We start from the raw sequence: 19,702 nt of genomic DNA on the forward strand, positions 1-19,702 counted from the left end.
TTGCTAAATGCTTCCATCTGTTTTCTGACATCTAACAGGAGATGTTGAGTGTTTAGAGCAAACCACAGGAAGGTGTGAATAAGGTTGGTAACCGAAAGCCCCTGTTTCACATGCTTGCCTGATGAGAATCACCTGGGGGCTCTTGTTAAGCATACTGATCCTCAGGCCTTACCCCAGGCCTTTTGAATCAAGTTCCAGGGGATTCTTCTTATTGGGCAAATTCAGAAAAATGCTGAATGAGCATAATGCTTCCTATACCTTCTAAGTAGGCACACTTCTAAGTAGGAAGGTGATGGTGAGTTTTTCTCTGCCTAAGCAAAGGACAAATCCTTATAAACTTCTTGGATTGTGAATTGAGGACTGGCCTCTTAAATAGGTGTGAAAATATTTATAAGGATTTTGCCTAGCGTACCTGGATTGTAGATTTCTCTGCGATTTCTGTGCATGTCTAAGGAAGGGGCTAAAATTTTAAGTAGCAACCTCTGCTCTTTAAATTTTACACATTTCTTGTAAGCTTGAGGGAATGCAGAGCATATTGTGGAAGCTCAGTGCATTTTTAATACTGGGGATTTAAAGCATTGTTGATGGGGAAGGGCTTCAAATTGCCTGGAAAATGTAAATGGTGCTAAGTTGGAGTTTTTCTTGTGGTCTGTCTGGGACTTGTTTTCTGTGTATAGTTCAGATATGAATAATTTGATAGGCTTTGGGATTTTTGTGTTTTTGTCATTCATTTCATAATAATATGCAGTCTCTCTTATAAGCATATCACTGCGCCGTGGGCAAATGTATATAGTTCAACCTGTGTCTTGCCCTCTAAAAGCAAGAGAAATAAAAAAATATTTTTAAGTAATAGTAGCACACAAGCTGATTCTAAAACTCAGAGAAAGACAAATGACCCAGAATAGCCAAAATAATCTTGAATAAGAAGAACAAAATTAGAAGACTCGCACTTCCCCAATTTTAAAACTGATGACAAAGCTACTATAATCAAGACAGTGTTGTACTATCATAAGGATAGATTTATAGACCAACAGAATAGAACTGAGAGTCCAGAAATGAACCTTTACACGTATGGTCATTTGATGACCATTCAACTGGGGAAGAAGAGTCTTGTCAATGAAATGCCAGGACAACTGGATTTGTACATGCAGAGGAATGAATTTGGACCCTTAATGTACAAAAGTTAACTCTAAATGATCATAGACATAAATATAACAGCTAAAACTGTAAAACTGGAAGAAAACTTAATAATCCTCATGACCTTGGGTCAGACAATGGCCTCTTGTATATGACACCATAAGACAAAGCAGCCAAAGAAAAAATAAATAGGACTTCATGAAAATAAAAAGTCTTGTGCTTCACAGGACACCATCAAGAAAGTGAAAAGATGACCCACAGAAGGGGAGAAAATATTTGCAAATCTTATGTGAAAAGAAACTTCTATCCAGAATATATAAAAAAAAAAAAAAAAAAACTCTTAAAATTCAACAATGAAAAAATCCAGTTTAAAATTTGGCTAAGAATTTGAATGGTCTTTTCTCCAAAGAAACTATATACATGGTCAAGAAGCACATGGAAAAATGTTCAACGTTATTAGTCATTACAGAAATGCAGACCAAACCTCAATGAGCTACCACTTCAGACTCACTGGGATGGCTGTACTCAAAGAGACCGTATGAAGTGTTGACCCTGAAGTCAGAAACGTAATATGGTACAGTCACTTGGGAAGAGTTTGGCAGTTCCTTAAAATGTTAAACATACAGTTACCATGTGACTCATTAATTCCTAAAATAATTGGAGTTACTGTATCTGCCCAATTTTGTAGATACCCAAAAGAAATGTTCAACTGATGGATAAACGAAATATGGTGTATCTATTTAACAGAATACTATTTGGCAATAAATAGGAATGACGTACAGATACTTGATGTAAAATGCATGAGAACATGCTAAGAACAAGAAGCCAGTCTTGTATGATCCCTTTCTAGGAAATAAGCAAAATAGACAAATCAGTAGAGATAGAAAGTAGATTAGTGGTTTCCTGGGGAAAGTGAAGAATGGGCACTAATTGTTTATAGGTTCAGGGTTTCTTTTTGGGGTGATGGAAATGTTCTGAAATTAGATATTGGTGATAATTATTCCATGAATGTACTAAAAGCCTCTGAATTGTATACTTTAAAAAGATAAATTTTATGGTACATGAATTATATCCCACTAACATGCTGTTTTTTGTTTTTGTTTTTGTTTTTTTAATAACTAACGGAAGGCATTTAGTGATAAATATCAAAAGGAAGGATTCCAGATGCTGAAACATTGTCTCTATGCTTGGTGTAGGTAGATTGAGGATTTATGAAAGAGGTGTGTTTGCATTGAGTGGCTTTTAAGGAAGATGAAGACTTGGCTATGTAGCTGTTTCCAAAAGGAAGAGTTCTGAGTCACAGAATTCAGCCTAAGATGAGGTCAGGAACTCAGGAATGTCTTTGGAAGTTCAGCTTGGTAGTTATACGGGGCCAGTGACAAGTTTCAATTTAAGACATAACTGGAAAGTCAGGATGGTCCCAGATGAGTGGGGTGGGGGTGGAATCTTGAATGCCAGCATAAGGAATTTTCTGCTGTAGAAAATTAATAAAAAGTGACACATCTTGGAGCTGTGTATTGGAAAAATTAATCAATGGCAGAATGTTGCATTAAATGGAAGGGAGAGAGCTCACCTGTGGAGATAACCATTAGGAGTCTGATACAATTGGTTTGAGAAGGTTTTCCTTTTTAAAATTACCTGAAACTAATTGATTGAGCCCTGGGCCTTCTGATACCAACTTGGTGAATTTGAAAGGCCTCATACACAGATGTTATTTTTACTTCATTTCCTGAGAAAATGAATCACAGTTTCCTAGTAAAGAGCTGTCTGGGGGTGCTAAACAATAGTGTGTGGGCCCATGCTTGGCCAGTCCATTCATTTTGGTTTCTTTTTCTTCTGTTACTCACTACCTGTGTTTTTTGTTTTTATTTTTTCCTTTCCTGCCTTCCTTCCTGCTTGGTCTTCTGTCTCTCTTAACTTCAAAGCTTTCACCTTCCATCTGCAATCATGAGACAGTTTAGCAGAGAAAATTGCCAATATTTCTTTGTACAACGTAAAACTAGATATTAGTTGTAGGAGAAAAAAGAATGAAGAAAATCTTTTCATGAAGCCCATATGGAGGCAGTAATATAGGCTGTATCAGTGAATACTTTAATGGAAAATATGCAAAATATGATAATTTTTCCTTAAGTGAATTTAATATAAAAGGAATTGAGGTGTGAGAAGGCTCACTGTGAGAATTCTTTTAAGCCTGTAACTTGCTGATCTCATAGGATCTCAGCATTCCCATTTATGACCTACTTCAAAAGTCTTTTCCAGAAGTTTGATGTCTCCTGTTTTGGTATCCTGAATAGCAAACTTAAGACCCCGATTGTGCCTCCAGTCCTGTATGGTGAAATGGTCACCCACATTCCTGAGACTGAAAGAACTAGAAGATTGTCACATTTTCACAGGTTCACAATGAGGCCATCTAACTAATCTCAGCTATCTAATTTATCATTTCTACCAAATGGTCTTTTGATCTTGGATTGCATCATTAAGGGTATTTGAAAGATTGCCATGGCCATTTCGATTTTCCAGTATGAACATGAAATTAGACAGGTACAGTGTGGGCATGAAGGTGGAGTTATCACATTGCAGCAGGAAGCCTGTTTGTTTAAAGAGTTTGTCGGGTTTTGTTTATTTTTCTTTTGGGGTGAGTGTGGGTAGGGTGGCTAAAGGCAGGAAAGGTGAGGCTTGGTCCTTTTGCTCTTTTCAGGTGACACTGTTGATTTGTGTTGAGACCTAATACCGAAAACAAACCTGTGACACCCTGCGAGAAAGGGAGGGAGGGGGTGAGGTAGGAGAGTAGGGGGCAGGAGGGAGGGTCAGGGTCACGTTTGGAGTCAAGACTCCTATTTTTGAATCTTAGCTCTGCCACTTTCTGTTTTCCTGAGCCAAGTTGCTTCACCTTTCTGAGCCTGAGTTTTATCAACATAAAATGGGGGCAGTTGGGAAGATGAAATAAATTAACTCATGAGAGGATTCATGTTGTCTGACTTATTATAAATGCTGAGTCCTGTGGACACTTCAGAGTTTATCATTCATGTTTTTTGTAATAATATGTTAATGATATACACAACAGTTTAAAACTCTCCTTTTGGTGTAAGTATAGTTGTAGAGAGGTATAATGTTCTCAATAAAGGGCTTAAATCATAGTTTGTGGAACCTGGTTACTTACAGTGGATATCCTTTAAAATGGCAGCCAGTTGTAGTCTAGAAGTTTATGCTCAAGGTGGCACTGTTTCCCCATAAATTTGGTGATTTTTTTTTTTTTTTTTTTTTTTTAATCCCTGTCTGTTTCAAGTCAAGCAAATAACTGGATATATATTTAACACCTTCTCTGCCTCGGATAGTCCCCAGGCCTTCTCACCTGTGACACCCCACCCACTATCATACCCTAGATACTCAAGTTTACCAATATTCACTATAACTTGCATGTGAGAGGTGAGCCATCATTAAACTAGTTGATCTGTTAAATTTTTTAAGACATTTCTTACAACAATACTTTACAGTTTAATGCTTTCATTTTGTATTTTGGTGTTTTTAGGTCTCACATACATGAAAAGGTTGTAGGCCCCGGCTCCTAATGTAATAAAGGACATGATACAGTTCTTCCTCAAACTGATTGTGGTACAGGGGAAAATCTCTATGCCGAACTTTATTTTTGCTAGTAATCTGTATCAGGACCACCATATTATTTGCCACTTCTTGTCAGAAACTACAAATACGTTTCACAGGTATGGGCGTTCTGAGCTTGATGTGAATTGTTTTGTTTTGTTTTTAGATCCGGGGATTTCTGTCACGATTTGATAATGTCCTTCCTGTCAGCCTGGCATTTGACAAATGTACAGCTTGTTCTTCCAAAGTAAGTCACTCTGCATTTGAGGGACTTGGTTTTAAAACTGAGCCCATCACTGTACCAGCCAGAGGCACTGAAACCAACTGAGAACTTTTCGGCAGGGAGGGGTGGGGTCTAAAAAACTGGAAAGGATTTTCTAGGTGTTGCTTATCTGTATTCATTCTCAGAGAGAAACCAGCCTGAGAAAGTTTGATTTATTGTGTACAAAGAGAGACTGAATTAGATAATACAGTTCTGTATCGATACTTGCATCATGTTAATTTTCGGCTTGAATATGAACTTCAGTAGGTTTTGTTCTTCCCCTGAGGTTCCTCCTTTGCATGGACCATCATAGAGCAATTTTTAAGTGTTACTCAGACGAGGGGGGGATACTAGGCAGTCCTGGTGGTGTGTCTTTTGGAGATCTACATAATGACAAAAAATAAACAGAGATTAGGGGCCTGGATAGGGAGCCCATCAAAGGGCCCCTTCAGCTTTGATCTTTCCAGAGGCTCTAAAAATAGAGCTGGTATGTCCTCCATTGTAATGGGAAACGGCTGATGTATCTCAAAACCACAGTGATGACATCTCATTTTTTTTTAATTGTTTTAACGTTTATTTATTATTGAGAGACAGAGACAGAGCATGAGCAGGGGAGGGGCAGAGAGAGGAGGAGACACAGAATCTGAATCAGGCTCCAGGCTCCGAGCTGTCAGCGGAGCCCAACGCGGGGCTCAAACTCACAAACTGCAAGATCATGACCTGAGCCAAAGTCGGACACTTAACCGACTGAGCCACCCAGGTGCCACACATCTCATTTTTTAATAGGTCTAGATATAGTCTAAGTTAGCTGTGCCTGTATACCGTGTGTTATAGCTAATTTTCTTTTGTATGCCTCTAAGCCTTCTGATGCTCAGTGATATAACCTGGGTTTTTAAAACCCAAGCTTATTGACAAGGCTTTCACGTTCAAGCGTTATGCAAAATAGAGTTGGGATCATTAATCCCAAACTCTGGCCTCTCAGTTCTAATTCAGGACTTCTTTGCCACGTAGCCTACATTTGGCAGTATGGAAGGGATTGAATTCTAGGGAAATTCCCTCCACTCTGAGTTGATAAGGTTTAAAAAACAAAAACAAAAACAAAAACTTTGGGGCACCTGGGTGGCTCAGTCGGTTAAGGGTTCAACTTCAGCTCAGGTCATAATCTCAAGGTTTGTGGGTTTGAGCCCCACATTGGGCTCTGTGCTGCAGCTTGGAGCCTGGAGCCTGCTTCAGATTCTGTGTCTCCTTCTCTCTCTGCCCCTTCCCCACTCACACTTTGTCTTTGTCCCTCTCTCAAAAATAAATAAAAAAATAACAAAAGTAAAAATAAAAAAACGTTACTTGGGTCATATCCTATGAGAAGCACAATCCTAACCAGGTTCTCTAACAGCTTAACTCAGATTTGAGAATGTTGATAAATTTGGTTAATTTTTGTTGCTTAAACATTTAGAGCAGTTTTTTGTTCAAAAAGTAAACTGGGGTACCTGGGTGGCTCAGTCAGTCAAGTGTCTAACTTTGGCTCAGGTCATGATCTCACGGCTCACGAGTTCGAGCCCCGCATCGGGTTCTTTGCTGACAGCTCAGAGCCTGGAGCCTGCTTCGGATTCTGTTTCTCCCTTACTCTGTGCCCCTCCCATGCTCATGCTCTGTGTCTCTCTCAAGAATGAATAAACAGTAAAAAAAATTCAAAAAATAGGGGCGCCTGGGTGGCTCAGCTGGTTAAGCACCCGGCTCGTGATTTCAGCTCAGGTCATGATCTCATGGTTCATGAGTTCAAGCCCTGTATTGGACTCTGCACTGACAGCACTGGAGCCTGCTTGGGATTCTCTCTCTGTCTCTCTCTGTCTCTCTCTCTCTCTCTCTTTCCCTCCCCTGCTTGTGCACAAGTGCTCTTTCTCTCTCTCTCTCAAAATAAATAAATATGAAAAAAATAAAAAATTAAAAAAAATTAAATTATGAACCATAATTTAAAAAAGAATAAAAAATGAAGTAAACTAAGCAGTGTTATTATTATGCATCCCAAGTGTCCGTGTTGGGATTTAAAGCTTACCACTTGGTCACTAGTTACTCATAAGTTAATTTTTTTTGTCATCTCTTTGAGATATCTTCTATCTGTTCAAGTCAAGGCCTCAAGGATGTCTACATGCACTTCTGTCTTCAGAAATGCAAGTTTAAGATTATATGCTTTATAGTGAGCACATTTTGTTTTCTTTGAATGGCTCAGTTAATTGGTCTCAAAATAACTTGGCAGTATTAATTTTCATACTGAAGTCATTTGGCACAGGTGCCCAAAGATTTTCTGTGGCTTTATGCAGATTAGACTAGTCAATGAAATAAAGATAATTGGGTTTTCTAAGTGAAATGCAAGCACTCCGATTCCTTCTTGTTGACTTTCTTAATTGAGTTAGTCCTGGAGATACTGTTTGTGAAGAATCACAAGCATACCAGCTAACCAAGGTCCCCTATTTTCTTTGAGAAAGAATCGCTTTGCATTTTTCTTTCACACTTATTGTAAGCATTACATTAAATACAGGTATCACTTTTTTGTTAGCAAACTTAATTCTTCTTGGTGGTCATTCTGAGAGTCCTGCTTTACATAAACACGTTGGACGATTTAATACAAACTGCCTTGGATTTTAACAGCTGTGCTATTCCCATAGCGATCACTTTTCATGTGGTCTGGGTATTAAATTTCTTTTGTGCTGAAAAGGTTGCTTCACTGGCGCACGTATTTCCTTACAGTAGAAACACGGCCTTTACTTACTTGGCGAACTTCTTTATTCGCTTAGGAGAATGTCATTCTCTATTATCTGCAAACCCAACATTAATACTTTGAAATGACAAATCCAATTACAGTTTCATCTCTGTGCATGTGAATTTTTCTTAATGCATACTTAGCATAATATTTTTATACTGAGTCATATCATAGTTGTTATTGTTTCAGAAAGATTCTTTGGGGCTAAAAATGACTTTTTAAAAATTCTCCTTTGATATCCATGAAGTAATTTTTTCCTGTGGTAGTTTTTGATATTTTTGCTTCCCCCCTCCCCCTCCAGGACCAAGGCCTCACTTGTGTCTTAATTTAATACAAATGCAGGCAGAAAGATGGGGGAGATAGAATAAGCTCTCAGTGCCGAGTAATAATGCTCTGTTGATTACCGTGTTTATATACATGTATAGACCTTTTATAAGGCCTGAGGTGGGGAAAAATATACTTCTCTGTGACTGGGAAGGCTGAATCATCTACACATAAATCATTTCTTATCTTGTTTGGTTTTAACTTGGCACTGTTCAAACTTACAGAAAAATTACTGAAGAATCTGGAGGAAGAGGGTAGTGAAAAGGCTCTTTCGTTCCAATTTCCGTATATCATAAGACTTTCTAAAATGACAATGTCTGCCACTGGAATTTCAAAAAATCGTATTTGAAGCTATACAAGTTGTTTTTAGTTCTCAAAAGGAATTTAGAACTGAGTCAAGTTTTGTAGATTGCTACCAGAGGGAAAAATAGAATTTTAAAACCAATGTTCTTAAAAGAATTTCTCATGATACATTGAATTAGTTATTATGAACTTTCACCTAAATATTTTGGGGGGAAGCTTTCTATTTTGATATAATTTTACACTTACAGAAAAGTTGGAAGAATAGTGCAGGGAACCTCCTTATATTATACCCAGATTGACCAATTGTTTCTATTTTGCCCCATTCATGTATGTGCCCACTATCCTCCCTCCCTCCTCTCTTCTTCCTCCCCACCTTTCTCTTTTTCTTGAAAATTTGAGAGTAAGTTGGAGACCTTGTGGTTCTTTCCAACTAAACACTGTACTTCAGTGTGAATTTTCCCAAGAAAAAGGAGTTTCAGGCAGTTTAATGTTGCCACAATACTAATCTAATCCAGTCTGTATTTCAAATGTTATTTGTACCAGAAATGTTCTTTATTGTTTTTTTCTCCCAGTCCAATTCAGGATCTAATTCAGGATCGAGCATGAATTTAGTTATCATATCAATCTGGAAAAGTTCCTTAGCCTTTCTTTGTTTTTCTTAACCTCAATATTTTGATATTTTTGCCAGTTATTTTGTAGCATTTCTCTCATTTTGGGTTTGTCTGATGTTTCCCTATGATTAGAGTCAGGTTATGAATTTTTGGTAGAGGTACCAAAGATGTGATGATATATCTTTGTGTCAGGAGGCACATAATGTATTTTATCTCCTTTGGTGATGCTAATTTTCCCCTTCCTATATTTGTAACTACCTTCCCCAATGGTGAGAAACCTGGCTGTCATTATCCTGGATGTATTTACTCACTTCTCAAGTCTGGAATACATAGAAAGTAGTTGTTTCGTTTTTTTTTTTTTTTTAATGTGTTTATGTTTATTTATTCTGAGAGAGAGCAGGGGAGGTGGGGGGGGGGGGGAAGAGAGAGAGAAAGAGAGAGAAGAACCCAAGCAGGCTTCTCACTGTCAGCACAGAGCCCGATGTGTGGCTTGATCCCACAAACTTTGAGATCATGACCTGAGCTGAAATCAAGAGTCAGACACTCAACCAACTGAGCCACCCAGACGCCCCCATGGAAAGGGAGTTCAAAACTGCTAGCCCATATTACTGCAGAAAATAAACCTACTAATTAGAGTTCGATTTTTGTGCGTGGTTCTTATTTCCTAGGTAGAATTTATATACAGTGGAATGCATGAATCTTAAGAGAGAACGCTTCTTTATGTTTTGACAAATGTACACATGTATGTAACCCACGTTTCAATCAAGATATAGACTGTTTTCCTTCAGCTCAGAAAGTCCCCTTGTCCTACTTTCCGGTCTGTCTAGAGGAAGGGGGACAGTATGTTGAATATTATGACCATTTTCTTTGCCTATAAGGAGAAAGCTGAGCACCTTCTGGTGTTTTATGCAACCATAGCCCAGTTCCTGGGACCCAGAAGTTGACTAGAAACTTGTCGTGGATCAGTAGTCCAGAGCAGGGCTGTGCCTGCGGCAACTGCATGTGGATATTCTTGTGGTTATTGCACAGTCTGCCACCCATAATTTTTGTGATGCTGCAGGAATAGCCTTTTAGGAAGAAGCAGGCCCCATTCTTTGTTTTCATACCATCTGGGACTTGCCCACTGCACAGATGTAGCAAGATGTGCCCAGAAACCTGATCTTGGGATTTTAATTAGCAATTAGCAACCCTAATAATACCTTTGGTGTTTACTCTGCCACAGGCTCTTCTGTTGATGGGTTATGATTAAACTTCCCAAAGTGATTGCTGTTAACCTTTTGTGTGCATCTGTGTTCTGTGTCTTGAGGAACGATAGGGGTGTAGGAATAATACATGTTAGCTGGTATCCTCATAGAATAAATTATATGTTTTTGTTTGTTTGTTTTTGCCTTTATCCTAGCCAACCATTCGATTTTTTTTTGTATTATGTAATCCTAACTTTCTTCTATCATATTTCCTTATTACTTAAAAAGCATGAGATAACAGTATTCAGCTTAGCTGCTTAAGCTTTGTATAAGAAAAAAACTGTCCCTGAGCAATCTGGTGCCTGAGATTCTACAAATGCACCCTTTAGAGGATAGAAAGACAAGTCATAGGGGTGCCTGGGTGGCTCAGTTGGTTAAGCAACCGACTTTGGCTCAGGTCATGATCTCAGGTCTGTGAGTTCAAGCCCCGCGTTGAGCTCTGTGCTGACACCTTAGAGCCTGGAGCCTACTTCAGATTCTGTGTCTCCCCCTCTCTCTACCCCTCCCCTGCTCATGCTCTGTGTCTCTCTGTCTCTCAATAATAAATAAATGTTAAAGAAAAAAATTTAAAAAAAAAGACAAGTCATAGATATGCAAAGAGAGGTTAAAGTTTTGCTGTATGGCTGTTAGCTGGTATTCATTTTATTCAACTGCCATTTGAGTCCCTGCAGTGGACAAAGATGATAAAAATAGCCACTGCCTTTAAGGAATGCTATCTAGAGGATGAGACTGACCTATAAACCAGCAGTGATATATAAACCATATCATGATATGCTCTGCAGTCAAGGTACATCCTCTTGTGGTGGTGTCATATTCCTACTCATTTTTCAAACAGGAGAGAACGGGGTGGTCTTGCAGAAAGTGACTTCTGAGTTGATGTTAAAGGATGAGTGGGAATTTCTAGAAACACGTGGGAGATAGAACAAGATGAAGGCATTGTAGACAGGGGGGATTGCATGAATAATAGTCACAAGAAAGAAAACATGGCACATTTATGAAGCTGTTCAGTATAGCAGTTGTGACAGAGTACTGGACACCCAGGTCCGTACAGACTGTCCTGTTTGTGAGTGCTATTTCAATTTCAGCTCTTCTTGAGTTGGAATCTGGTGGACTTGGTCTAGCATTTGAGGCTGCCATTTTGAATTTTACAATTCCATTTAAAATGGTTTCTCATCTAGCACCAATCATAGGGAGTTTCCTAGCCTAAGGAGTCCAGCAGCTGCAACAGGGTGGTGTAGAGGCCAGGAAGTCATTCAGGGGATTTCCAGGGTCTTGGCTCTGAGTCCCTTGCTGGCTGCCTGAGTGACCACAAGCAAGGTGCTCCCTGCTCTGTCCACCTCCTTTACTTCTTTTGTTAAATGAGTCAGTCAGATGAGAAAAGCTTTGGCTCTCTATTGACACTCAAAGTTAGTAGCTCTTATATTTTCCTTTCTTAATTTTATTCTTTATTCCACAGCAATCTATTTTAATTATAGAAAAATCAGAAAATATATTTAAAGTTAAAGAGGATAATCAACCATATTCCAGCCACTCAGACCACAGTTAGCCATTGATCTCTGTCCTTCTTGACTTAAGAAAGACAATTGCTATGTATAGAGGTATGTATAGATAATTTTTCTCTCTGAACATTCCTATTGTATGTCTGAAATTAGCTTTCGAGAGAGGGATTTATGGTGCTTCATCAAGGATACTCCCTGCTTCTCTGATTTGATAGGGTTTTAAATCTCAGTCATTTATAAGGACTGGCCAGAGCCCAGTCGGAAGAGCTCTCCAAAGTTTGTGCCAGGAATTTTTGCATACAGCTTCTCAGTGGCAAATATTACTCAAAACTGGGCTGCAGCCAGCTTTTCCTTCTCCTGTCCAAAAGGGACATAAATCTCTGATTTGGAAAATGATGAGTAACCCCCAGGTTCCCTTTCCCTATCTCATTTACCCAGTGAGGCCTCCAGTCTTCTGTTGTAATGTGTGATGGATTCCATGTGCATGGTCGTGTTGTATAGGCTGTATCCCACATCTTATGCTTAGCAACTAGTGTTTCCCAGTCTCCAGAGCTGCTTGGTTCCCTAATGGAGGCAGAATATCCAGCCAGAAGCAGTATGGAGTATGTAACTGCAAGCTCTAACCTTGGAGCTCTTGGCTCTTCACCTCCTTGAAAAACCTTGGACATTTCTCCCTTTGCTTCAATTTCCTCATCCATAGAGTGGGGAAAATATTTTCTGTTTCCCAGGGAAATTGCAATGGCTGACGTGTATCCAGTTCCCTGTGACCAAGTACCAAGGCCTTTGCCCACTCCTGGGACTGGTGTTGACATCAGAAATGAGAAAACAAAGACCCCTGTGATTGAAATAGGTCACCCGGGGTGTGTGGAACCCTCTCTGGGCTCACTTACAAGCAGGTACAATGAGAGTCCTGACTGAAGGTCAAGGCTGCCCTGGCTTTGAGAAGCTGAGAAACCTTCCATCATGACTCATGACAAGTACTGCCAAAACCTTCTCCTCGAGTCCAGAGAACTGCGCCTTGCTTGCTACCTCTGACCAGTGGTCTTCTGAGACGTCCTAATTGGTAGTTAAAGCTTGTACTGCTTACTCCTCTCCCTGTCACCTGAGGTCACAAAGGCATGCCTAGTTTGCTTGAACACATTTTTTTCTTACAGGATCCTTTTATGATCCAGACCAGAAAGTTTAGTACTGTGTTCTTACATGGTTCCACTGGCTGCCCGGCCCAAGCATAATCTTCAGATTGTTGAAAATCTGGGTTCCTATTAGTTTGGAATTAATCTCACTCACTTTTAGGCTCTTTTCCCCTCCCCCACCCTAAGCCCATCTCTTGACAGAGTGGTTCTGAACATTGAGTCCTGGACCTTGTGCAGAGTGACCAGAGCAGTAGACCCTGCTTCTCTGGGGAAAAAAATAAAAATTAAAATTAAAAAAAATGCAAAGCCACACACAGTTTTACAGACAATTTCAGTGACTCCATGAAGTCCCAGAAACATGCCTGTGGATCCTAGGAAAGCACCCTTGTACTATGAGTTTTTCTTTGCTGCCATTCCCAAGCTGTCCTGGGTGAGACACTGGGGAATGAATGTTGCAAGTAGCCCCACCATGACCTCTTGTATGGCTTTGGAAAGTTGCCATCTCTCTCTGGGGACTCATTTTCCTCAGCTGTAGTAAAGGGAGATTCAGGAGCGCATTTACCACTGGATTTTGTTTTATGACTCTGAGATTGTGCAGTCTCTTGATCACCATTTCTTCAGGCCCAACTATGTTTAGGACAGGGAAGATACTGACCCTGCTCAGAGCTCTGAGAGTTCTCGCATCTCTGGTGGTGCACCGATTTGACTCCTGATGGACAAAGAGCCCCAACTATCATCTGTTCATATTCCTTCCTTTTTCATATAAAGATATGTGTGTATTTTATAATTTATATTTATGTTCATACTTCATACATTCATTTATATTCATAAAATATTTATATATGATATTCATGAGACATCTTCCCTTCTCTCTCCACCCTCAGTAGCTTTGGAAGTAAGGGGGGGGGGCAGGGCGGATCATGGTAGTTACTGCTGGGTTTTTGAAATAAGGGAGCCATCAACTTGGGGAGCTTTTTATGGATGTATGTGCTTGTACATGGACAAGTTGTATACAACATATAACTAACTGTTTACACTGAATACTAAAAACACCCAGATATATCTTTATGTGAGTTTATTTTAATGACTCTTGGCATAATAGTTCACATGAGCAGACATTAAAGCTCCTAATTCATGATACATTTTTGAAGGACACAGAGGTGAATAAAAGCCTCTGAAGTTTCTGATGATGTCCTTCTGAACAAGATAGTAAACTTACATTACATGATTCAATATAACTTGCTATACTTGAATTATATAAACATCTTTACTCAAGAAATGTTCCTACCTTGGAAGGGGTAACTCGTTTTTAGTAAATGGTAGGAAATGATCAGGTAGATGTTTTGAATGGCAGAAAAAAGTAACAATTCAGTAGGTGAACAAATGAACAGCAGAACCGGAGAAGGAAGAAAGAAGATAGCTCTGCCATGCAGGAACTCAGTCAGACAGGTGGCTAGGGCTCAGCAGCAGGATGCCCTTTGCCTGTTAGCGCCAAGGTGTGATTTATCCTTATGCCATAAATGCCATAAGTGGTGCTATCACTGAATGTTACGTTTCAGTGTTCTGAATATTTATTCAGCTGATCTTCTTTTTCAGCTTTTACTGTCTCCTTTGCTTTAGTTGATGCTTTCGCTGATTTGTTATTAGATTGGAAGATCATTTTTAGAGGATATTAAAACAAGGGGCCTTTGGGATTCATCAAAGATGACCTAACATTTTATTAAAGGACACATTTTGGCAATGAGTTCTTTGAAGGGTTTTGCTTGCTCTCCTGCAGGATTTTTAAGAGTCTCCATTTTATTTTTTCTAAAAAGCCTTCCAATACCCTGTCCAGGTATTTCTAAAAGTACTTAAACCACCATAGCCTTTTTTGCCATAGAAGATGTGGAAAGAACTGTTTGAGAACATCCTATTCTTAAAGCTGCTGTCATTATAACTTATAAAATATTTTATGTGATGATAAATTCTGGAGTGTCTGGCCCTCCCTAGTTTTTTTGTTTGTTTTTTGTTTTGGGTGTGTGTGTGTGTGTGTGTGTGTGTTTAAGTAAACTCTGTACTGCACATGGGGCTCAAACTTATGACCCTGAGATCAAGAGTTGTGTGCTCTGCGAGCTGAGCCAGCCAGGTGCCCCTGGCCTTCCCTAGTTTTAAATAAGTTTTTATCATAGAAATTAAAGTTTTTTTCTTTAAGTTTTTTTTTTTAATGTTTGTTTATTATTGAGAGAGAGAGAAAGACAGAGTACAAGCAGGAGAAGGGCAGAGAGAGAGGGAAACACAGAATCCGAAGCAGGCTCCAGGCTCTGAGCTGTCAGCACAGAATTTCTAGTGGCTGATTAAAGTGCACACCAAAGTTTGACATCTTGACTTCATAGCCATCCGACTAAAATGGGAAAATTTTAGTGATCCTTTCGTCTGTGATCCTGAAACGGCTGCAAGTGTGCCAAATGTAAGCACTCAGTGGGAGAATAGATGTAGCGAGTTTTTGCAAATCAGAGGAACTGTGTACTTGCATGTGTGTGTATCCAGCAGGGTCTTGAGGAATGGCAGTATATGTGGGATAACTGACCCGCCTCCCATGAGGACTGTTCTGAATAGTCCCATTGCCTGTAGTCAGAACTTACCTGTCCTCATGACTCTAGACAGCCTTGGTGTCTTTGTAGTTGACTCTGGATTCCGTAGAGCATTTGGATACTTTAAAGACCTTTGTCAGCACTCCCACTTGGGATAGAAGTCCATGCAAAAGCATATATTTTCATGTTATTTATAAAGGTGGGAGAGGAAATTTGGGTTTCTCCCAGTTCTCAGTCGTACTTGACATTTCCCTTTTATATCCGCTCTCTCATGAAGGACCCTGAAGGGGGAAATGGTAACAAAAGTGGGAATTGAGGCAAGTTATTTATTGTTGTGTTAATACCTCTCACATATCCCAGACGTGGGACATGAGCCCAATATTGCTCTTTATGGGCCACTATCTAGATTTTCTGTTAGTTCAATTTGACCCGGCAGACTTGACTCCAATCATAATGCAAGCAGGCTTTAAAAAATAAACAAGTGCAAACCGATTTACCAGTAGAGTAACGTGTGTACCAAAGAAAACAAAAACATGCACGCGTCACTTGGCTCTACTGGAGGAGTAAGAGTTGTATTTCCTAACATCTGCCGTTTGTTGCCTAATCGCTTACTGTTTCCTATTATTGAGAATATTCCAGTAGGCACTCAATACCTGAAAAATGAGGCCTGTGACACCCTAGCACCCTCTGTGCAAAAGAACTGCAAGTCCCAAGAAGAGGGCCATCTCCCAGGGTCCCTGGGGGAGACGGTGTACTTGCCTCAGCTCTGCCGTGCAGGCTCAGGACATTTGACAAGTTCTTCTGGGGAAATTGCTTCAGATCTCACAATATTTTCCTCTTAATAGCCTCAGCAGTGGTGAGTTCTTGACCTTTGAGGGTGGGTTTGATTTTTTGGAAAGACTAGAAGTAATTTGAAGCTGCATGTTGTGAATCAAGGGAACAAGCAGTTTGCAAGAAAAACTTTAAAATTAGAAAGAAAAAAAAAAGCACTGCAACAGCTTCAGACAGTTTGTGGGGTCTGATTAAGCGAGCGCACCAGTTCAAGGGAGCTCGGAGCTGGCTGAGAGATAACAGGACTTTTTGATACGGTTTGTGCCATAGAAAAGGCACTGGCTTGGGCATCCAACTCTTGATTTCGGCTCAGTTCATGATCCCAGGGTTGTGGGATCAAACCCTGTGTCAGGCTCCTGGCTAAGCATAGAAGCTGCTCTCTCTCTCTCTGCCCCCTCCCCTGCTTGGATGCTCGCTTGCTCTCTAAAGATTTTTTAAAAACCCTTAAAGAAAGAAATGAGCACTGGCTTCAGAGACAATGCTACCCACTAACTGTGTCACCAATGACAAGTATCTCAGACTTTCTGTGCTTCACTTGGGTGGAAAAAAGTTAAGATACCTTTTTAGGGGCAGTGAAGATTAAACGAGAGCTTGTGTGCCACTGTCCTATATGATTGGTACTGTAAGTGTGTTTAATTGTTCGTTCTTTAAAGCAGAAATCAAGTGCAATTCCCATCTCCTTTCCTAAGTGGACTCACTTCATAATTATAGCCATAAAGTCTTTCTATCCTTAGAGGTTGAAAAGGGAAGGAAACCAAAAGGATGAGCATTTCTTTTGAAAGGGCATGGCCTCAAGAGGTGAGCAAATATTAATGTGTAGGTTATTACATTCTGTGTCTTTTTCTCTCCTTTTCACTTTTCTTTTCTAGTTGGCAGTTAACCTTAATCCAGCGTTTTCATTATTAACCAAAATTAAGCTGAGGTTTAATGTTCCCAGGAATGTGTGCTAGGGGAGGAGGCGAATCTTCATATTTGCCGAAGTTACTGGGCAGGTATCTGTGACCAGTGTCAGGCCCACAATTCCAGAGGAGCAGGTATGAACCTTAAGAAAGACATCTTGGCTATGTTCCCTCTGAATTCTGAATACCTGTGTGTTCTTAGAGGGCGGGGATGTAAGAGACTCAGGATGGTAGTTCTGTGACAGCACCAGGCCTTCTGCAGTCCATGCTCCTGCCCCTGTCCCACACTGCTCCTCAGAAGCCTTTCTCTAGCTTCAAGCATCTTGGCTTTCCTTGCCACGGCTCTGAGTGAGGTTGGAGGCCAGAGCAACACTCACAGGGAGGGCCAGCTGCCTTGGCTTCATCATGTTAACTGCTGCAGTGTTTCCCTCTTTTTGGGCACATGTTGTGGATGTCTTCCCAATGTCCTTTTCAAGCTTTCCAGGAAGTGGCTAGCAAGAAGGCTACCCAATCTATCAGGTCAAGAGTTCATTAAGCTAGGAGAAATGACATGGAAGTCCAGGATTTCCAGTGCTCTCAGTTCACTTACCTACCATGTTAAACATCTCTCTGACAGTGATGTGGCAAGACTAACACTCACAGGATCCTTATGTACTGTCCTTGGGGGAGTGTGAGGGGGAAGCTTCCATTTAAAAGTTTTAGCAGGGGTGCCTGGGTGACTCAGTCGGTTAAGCATCCAGCTCCTGGTTTTGGCTCAGGCCTGGTCTCACGGTTCGTGAGATCAAGCCCCATGTTGGGCCCACACTGACAGTGAGGGGCCTGCTTGGAATTCTCTCCCCTGTCTCTTTGCCTGTCCCCTGCTCATGCGTTCTCTTGCTCTCTCTCTTTTGAATAAACTCAATTTTCTTTTAATTTTTAATGCTTATTTTTGAGAGCGAGACAGAGACAGAGCATGAGCAGGGGAGGGTCAGAGAGAGAGGGAGACACAGAGTCTAAAGCAGGCTTCAGGCTCTGAGCCATCAACACAGAGCCTGATGTGGGGCTCGAACTCGAACTGTAAGATTGTGACCTGAGCCAAAGACGGATGCTTAACCTATTGAGCCACTCAGGCACCCCATTGAATAAATAAACCGAAAGAAAGAAAGAAAGAAAGAAAGAAAGAAAGAAAGAAAGAAAGAAAGAAAGAAAGAAAGAAAGAAAGAAAGAAAGAAAGAAAGAAAGGAAGAAAGGGAGGGAGGGAGGGAGGGAAAGAAAGACAGGAGGGAGAGAGGGAGGAAGAAAAAGAAAGAAAGAAAGAAAGAAAGAAAGAAAGAAAGAAAGAAAGAAGGGAGGGAGGGAGGGAGGGAGAGAGAGAGAGAGAGAGAAAGAAAGAAAGAAAGAAAGAAAGAAAGTAAGTAAGTTTAGCAGTTTTTAGGACTGGTTGGTTAAGCTCCATGGTGAACCATTTGGTTATCCTTGGGGGACTTGTTCTTTTAAAGGAGAATCCCGACACCCAGAAGAATGTATCATTTTCCTACTGTGATATCAGGAACATTGTGGGCACTAGGGCAACTTCTATGTGCCCTCCAGCACAGGTGCATGGCATGGGGATGAGAGTTTCAAAGTTTTTCCTCAAGAAATTGTTTATGACTGGGGCGCCTGGGTGGCTCAGTCAGTTAAGCACGATCTCATCGTTCGAGAGTTCGAGCCCCACGTCTGGTTCTGTGCTGACAGCTCGGAGCCTGGAGCCTGCTTCGGATTCTGTGTCTCCCTCTCTCTCTGCCCCTTCCCCGCTCATGCTCTGTCTGTCTCTTTCTCTCAAAAATAAACATTAAATGCTTTTTAAAAATTGTTTATGACAAACATAGTTCACTAGACTTTTTGGTTAATTTTCGGCTTAAATATTTTTTAAAACATTTGGAAGGTACGGACATGCAGCTGCTAAGAATCCAAAACAGGACTGTTTTTGAAAATACAAATGCTTCTGTTTTGCATTTACTTGAGGAAGTTGCCTCGCATCTATTCCTGTGAATACAGATACTGTTTAAATGATACCATTTTGAGTAAAATACAGTGTCCAGGTGGTTTGGGGGAAATCAGTGGGAAAAAGTTAAAAACAAAACAAAACAAAGAAACCTACAACACTTGGGTATCACTGCATTCCAGGGGCCAAGAGACAGAATGATGGTATTTCTGGCAGGCTTCCAGGCCCAGCAAAACCCACACCCCAAGGCTGTCTCTGTAGCTTCCTGTGGTTTTCCCACTGAAGAGAAACAGCCTTTCTGTTGGATGGTCCAAGTTAGGATGGCAAGTTTGTACATTAGCTTGATCAGCACGATATTCCTGCTTTGAGGTTATTTCCCAACAGGATCCATTTGGGAAATTTGATGCACCACAGTTGTTGCAGACTGAACTGCATTTTAATCCTGTTGGTAGAAATCAGTAGCTTCCAGTAATTACAGGTTATCTTGCTGCCGTGTGGTTTGTAACAATGAAGTCAAGTCTCAGACCACATTTTGCCACACATGTGAACATTTGTTAGCAAGCAGATGCGA

At 40.4% G+C, this 19,702-nt stretch overlaps 1 protein-coding gene and 1 long non-coding RNA gene across 9 annotated transcripts in view; one reads left to right on the forward strand and one right to left on the reverse strand.

Moving 5' to 3' along the window:
- The window catches only part of ATG7 (autophagy related 7), a 250,881-nt gene that overhangs the window by 78,492 nt on the left and 152,687 nt on the right, over positions 1-19,702 (forward strand). For 6 of the 8 annotated variants that reach the window (XM_007075457.3, XM_042979518.1, XM_042979515.1 and 3 more), the window contains one exon: positions 4,904-4,984. In XM_007075457.3, the coding sequence (XP_007075519.1) occupies positions 4,904-4,984 (81 nt within the window). Of the gene's footprint in view, positions 1-4,903; positions 4,985-17,138; positions 17,893-19,702 lie in introns of those variants that run through there. The other 2 variants (XR_006214963.1, XM_042979520.1) reach the window with 2 other exon arrangements.
- On the reverse strand, positions 5,150-8,873 carry LOC122236731. The gene is made up of 2 exons (XR_006214964.1): positions 8,301-8,873; positions 5,150-5,382 (listed from the first exon to the last, which is right to left on the reverse strand). It is a non-coding gene; the product is annotated as an uncharacterized LOC122236731 (long non-coding RNA).

Source organism: Panthera tigris, chromosome A2, assembly GCF_018350195.1.
Source record: "Panthera tigris isolate Pti1 chromosome A2, P.tigris_Pti1_mat1.1, whole genome shotgun sequence".
Lineage (NCBI taxonomy): Eukaryota > Metazoa > Chordata > Mammalia > Carnivora > Felidae > Panthera > Panthera tigris.